The sequence below is a fragment of the Taurulus bubalis genome (assembly GCF_910589615.1).
Source record: "Taurulus bubalis genome assembly, chromosome: 16".
Taxonomy (NCBI): Eukaryota; Metazoa; Chordata; class Actinopteri; order Perciformes; family Cottidae; genus Taurulus; species Taurulus bubalis.
Genome location: NC_136604.1, coordinates 21,075,202 through 21,080,932, shown reverse-complemented (window position 1 = coordinate 21,080,932; position 5,731 = coordinate 21,075,202). Strand labels below are relative to the sequence as shown.

General features: G+C 42.9%; 1 protein-coding gene across 1 annotated transcript; it reads left to right on the top strand.

Moving 5' to 3' along the window:
* Positions 1-5,731, top strand: necap1 (NECAP endocytosis associated 1; the record flags this gene model as incomplete). Its single annotated transcript, XM_079231929.1, has 8 exons — positions 1-95; positions 1,502-1,602; positions 3,056-3,170; positions 3,201-3,320; positions 3,533-3,641; positions 4,295-4,442; positions 4,547-4,640; positions 5,677-5,731. The coding sequence occupies 8 exons, from the start codon at positions 1-3 to the stop codon at positions 5,729-5,731; spliced, it is 837 nt and encodes a 278-aa protein (XP_079088055.1).

Below are 5,731 nucleotides of genomic sequence, written 5' to 3'. Positions count from 1 at the left end.
ATGGCGGCCGAGGGCGAGTACGAGTCGATCCTGTGCGTGAAACCCGATGTCAACGTCTATCGCATCCCGCCGCGCGCCTCAAATCGCGCGTACAGGTAAATAAATGACCTCGGGGTCGTCGACGGCGGTTTGAAAAAACGGCGTTTTGCCGTCGCCCCGGTGCGGCCGTTTCACTTCCACCGGAGAGCATGCTTACACATCACGACGGCGAGGGGAGGGGATGGGGGGGCTTTGTGTTTGTTTTACAAAGAGTGGAGGTAAAATGACGTTGTTCCAGTTGTACATGTATATATGTGTATGTTTCCGGGTTGGAACCCACGGCGGGTTCTCTGTGTCGCTTTGTTGTCGCGCTGTCAGGGATGTGACGGGGTTTGTTTGTCATCACGCCGGGAGGAGAGGGGGTCGATGCGGGCGGCTTGCCAGGACAGCCCCGCTCCTGTGCGACCACTCGGGTGTCCTTTACACAGGGACACCATTGAGACCACAACAACAACAACAACAACAACAACAACAAAGAAACCTTTTCAGGGGTTTCTGTGTGGATATTTTTTATAGATACAAACTTTATGTCTAATACGTGATGCGCATTTGCAGACCGCTTTAAGAGATTCAATCTATTTTTAATGTCATATGCAGATAACAGTTACTCTGTACAATGAAAAGCTTATTTTGCTGGGTCCTCCTAACACACATACTTGCAATAAAAGGTAAATAAATAAATACAAATATGACACAAAATATAGTATCAGTATTGCACAAAAATAAGGCACGAATGTGATGACAGTATTGCACAATCAGTGTATAAAGTGCACTATGCATTGCTACAAATGTATAAATACACGTGTGTGCATGGAGAGATTACAAATCTATCATAAAATAATCATATGGATCCATATGTTCACCAGAAACATTATATGATAAAGAGAGTGGGAATTAAAAAGTAACGTGTATGAATGTTAAACCACCTTTTCTATTCATATACCAAAGCCTATACATTAATAAATAACCACGTCTATATATATATAACTTGGTTTACAGTGGGGTGGATTTCAAGAAATGTCCGAAGGGAAACAAGATGATTAAAGAGATGAAAGGTTAAGAAAAATGACTTTTTCAATTTTTCTTGTGTGCTGGATACTTTTCACCTCTAGTTCATATCGTACCCTAAAACAAGTAAAATACTGGATACTTTCATCTCTCTATACTTCTAAAAGTATTTTAAATGGAAATAAAAGCCATAACCTGGTATGGGCATCACAAGTAAAGATGACTTCATTTATGTATAAATACCTTCCTGAAAAGTGTAAGTATGATATGTTGTGTATCATTCAAGGCGATACAAATCAAAGATTGTTTTTTTTTCATAAAATCTAGATTTCATTGGTTAGTTTTTTAGGGTTTCCATTGTAAAAAAATACATTGTTTTGTGGTTAATATATCAATGATAATGCCAATACATTTTATTGTTAATATATCCCACACACATCTTGTTTGTCTACAGGGCAGCCGACTGGAAGCTGGATTCTCCAGACTGGTCCGGTCGAATGAGGATCACAGCCAAGGGCCCAGTGGCGTTCATCAAACTGGAGGACAAGGTCTCAGGTGGGACTTCATTGTGTGTTTAGACCTACATATGGCATTCTCTCTACTGACCACCAGGGGGCGACTGCTCTGGTTGTACAGAAGTCTATGCTTCATGTGTTAAAGCTGCATTCTCTCTCCTGACCACCAGGGGGCGACTCCTCTGGTTGTATAGAAGTATATGCTTCATGTGTTAAAGCTGCATTCTCTCTCCTGACCACCAGGGGGGGACTCCTCTGGTTGTATAGAAGTCTATGCTTCATGTGTTAAAGCTGCATTCTCTCTCCTGACCACCAGGGGGGGACTCCTCTGGTTGTATAGAAGTCTATGCTTCATGTGTTAAAGCTGCATTCTCTCTCCTGACCACCAGGGGGAGACTCCTCTGGTTGTATAGAAGTCTATGCTTCATGTGTTAAAGCTGCATTCTCTCTCCTGACCACCAGGGGGTGAGTCCTCTGGTTGTATAGAAGTATATGCCTTATGTTAAAGCTACATTCTCTCTACTGAGCACCAAGGAGCGACTCCTCTGGTTGTATAGAAGTATATCCTTCATCTGTTAAAGCTGCGTTCTCTCTCCTGACCACCAGGGGGCGACTCCTCTGGTTGTACAGAAGTCTATGCTTCATGTGTTAAAGCTGCATTCTCTCTCCTGACCACCAGGGGGCGACTCCTCTGGTTGTATAGAAGTATATGCTTCATGTGTTAAAGCTGCATTCTCTCTCCTGACCACCAGGGGGGGACTCCTCTGGTTGTATAGAAGTCTATGCTTCATGTGTTAAAGCTGCATTCTCTCTCCTGACCACCAGGGGGAGACTCCTCTGGTTGTATAGAAGTCTATGCTTCATGTGTTAAAGCTGCATTCTCTCTCCTGACCACCAGGGGGTGAGTCCTCTGGTTGTATAGAAGTATATCCTTCATCTGTTAAAGCTGCGTTCTCTCTCCTGACCACCAGGGGGCGACTCCTCTGTTTGTATAGAAGTCTATATAAATGACTCTACTTCTCTTGATGTATTCCCTCAGTAAACATTGTAAACATGAGTTTTTGTCTCAATCTCTAGTTTCAAGTCTTCTTCAATACAGCATGATGTTCATTTAGTAAATTATGGTCATTGAGTCAAACAGACCATAAAGCAGGGGACGCTTTAGGGGCGGGGCTACAAGGTGATTGACAGGTCTCTACCACGGCGTTGTTCATGGTTTCGTTTGACAACTTTCACACTTTCAGTGTGTTTTCCCTTCATGAAAGTTAATTCTAACATTTTTGGTCGCCTACAAAACATTTTATCCAGCGTTCGGTTGTATTTAGCTCCGCCCTCATGGCTTCAAAACGTCCACAAACCAAAAGGTGACGTCACGGGGACTACGTCTTTACACTGTACTTCATTCCTCGGCATTCCAAACGCGGTAACTTCCGTTCATCGGTTGCAAAAAAAAACAATCTAAGAATCTCTTCCCCCACCCTCGTGTCCTGCAGGGGAGCTGTTCGCCCAGGCACCCATCAACGAGTACCCCGGCACCGCCATGGAGACGGTCAGCGACTCCAGCCGCTACTTCGTCCTGCGGATACAAGATGACAACGGTGAGGACGCGCACCTTATGAAAAATGGACCAGTTTGAAGGCTGTCGGTTTACTGGAAACGCAATCTCTCGTCCGCAGGTCGCAGCGCTTTTATAGGAGTCGGCTTCGGGGACCGAGGCGACGCTTTTGATTTCAACGTGTCTCTGCAGGACCATTTCAAGTAAGCGGTCGCACTTTTTCAAACTTGGTTTGGTTGCAAGACTGGAAGCCTGCGAGTCTAATTCTCAAAGTACTGCCCACGTCTTTCATTTACTTCCGTCCCAAAACCCTCTGCAGCGTAAGCAGTGCACGTCTAAACAAGTCGCTTGTCTTGTAGTTTTTCCCTGGAAACTGCTGAGCTGCGTTGTCTCATCTGTGTCTCTGTATCTGCAGGTGGGTGAAACAGGAGAGTGAATTCAGTAAAAATGCCCAGCTCGGGGAAACGGGACCTAAACTGGACTTGGGCTTCAAAGAGGGACAGACCATCACACTCAACATCGGGGTGAGAGCCTCAAAATGTTCGGCTTCTTACTACAGTTTCAAAACACTTTGAATGAAATGTCACTGTTGGTAAGTGTAGAAGGTGACAGTGTTTTTAGTCCGTGGTTTTAGAGTTAAATTAGCCTGAAAGAAGTCTAAATTAATCAGAAATGACATGTTCGTTTAGTTTTATTTCCGTGCTGCTTATAAAAGAGAAACTGGAGCTCAGGTGTAACTGGAGATGTAACGCTTTGAGGATCGTCTGCAATTCACAAATTGGTCAAATCATAATTATACATCACATGGCTCGTAAAACCCCCTTTTCACCCTTCTGTCAAAGCTCAGGTATCATTTGGTTTTGTAGCAGTAAAACACAAAGAAATAGAAAGTGATGATGATAATAATAATTTTATTTATAAAGCACATTTCGCAGACAAAAGAGGTCACAAAGTGCTGCACAGTTTAAAAAAACACAGTAAAAATACATTACTTGCTAATACATAAACACAAGTAGTGAAAAATAAATAAATAAAAACGGATAAAAAGCTGGTCATATCAGGTGTTTAAAACAAACGTAAACAGGTGAGTCTTTAGTTGTTTTTTAAGAGACAGCACCGAAGGACAGTCTTGCTCATGAAACATCTGAGACGTGCTTTTCCTTTTCTCTGCCTCTAGCAAGGTAGAAAGAGGGATAAGCCCCGCCCACAGAGCTCAGGTGGGTTCGGACTCCTCCCACCACCGCCTGGAGGCAAGATGGCCACGCCTCCTCTGTCAGGCTCATCCAATCACAACATAGTCCCCCAGACGGGGGACATGGTGACGGGTAGGTTAGCGTCTGTTCAGGCTGCAGAAACATGAATGAAATGTCAGCTAGTTTCTGAGCTGTGTTTTTAAAAATGTTTTCATGTGTCCCTGTATCTCTGTCAGGCTGCCTGTTGGAGCTGGACAGTAGTAACTCGAACACCGTGGTTCAGTCAAACGCTAGTTCAGATCTTTGGGGCGACTTCTCCGCTCCTGCAAGGTACTTTATTGTGATGTTGTTGTTGTGTAACTCGAGGAAAACTTTGTTTCTCTGTGTTTGATGGGGGTCGAGGTCTGGACTCGTCATATACAGCGAAACAATGCAAATAAATTGGTAAATTACTGTAAAGGCCAAACTAAAGCAAGCGTATTGTCACAATTTCAAAGGGCTCTTTTTGTTCTCATTGGCGGCACCTGTGGCGATGAGCGGTAATTGCAGGTGTTTCCCGGTAATGTCGCCACAGGTGCCCACTTCTTTAAAACTGGGAATGCAAAGGCTTTCGTCACAGAGCCATCGGCGATAAATAGACTCAACAGATGTTTGTTTAAATACTAATTTTACTTTAACACAACTCAAACGCAATTGTTGAAAAGACGGGGAAGAGCTGACTCATCCTGAGTCTCTAAGCAGGAGAATTCTCAAAATGAGTGCATGTGCGTTTATATGCAGCGGGTAAAATAAGTATTGAACATGTCACCTTTTAAATTGAATTTCTGAACTTATTTGTTTGGTTTACTTTGTATGTATGGATTACTATTGTTACCGACATCTGTTGAAGATTTCATGTCAATAGCACCTTTTTTAGAAATATATTTACGGAGAAAAATGGTGACGCTGTTATTATTTATATATATATATATATATATACATACACCCACCCACACACTGCAGGTAAAATAAGTATTGAACGCGTCACCATTTTTGTTTACATTTGAGTTTTTAAAATGGCATGTTTTTAGTTAATTTTGTTGCAGAAGAAAGGCTATAACATGCAAAACACTGCTATTGTCCTTTTAATAAGAAATGGGTTTCTTCCCTTTTTTCCCTGTGAAATGGCTTTTACTATCTTTATTTGGGGAGTTTTTCCTGATCCGATGTGAGGCCCCGGGACGGGGATGTTATGTGTATAGATTGTAAAGCCCTCCGGGGCAAACTTGTATTTGTGATGTTGGGCTATATAAAATAAACTAAATTGAATAAGTGATTAATAGTACATGGAAGAGAAAACACCTAACATCAGTTCATGTGTCTCCAGCTCCGTTCAAGCGACGTCACGACCGCAGGACGCCGGACACTGGATCCAGTTTTGA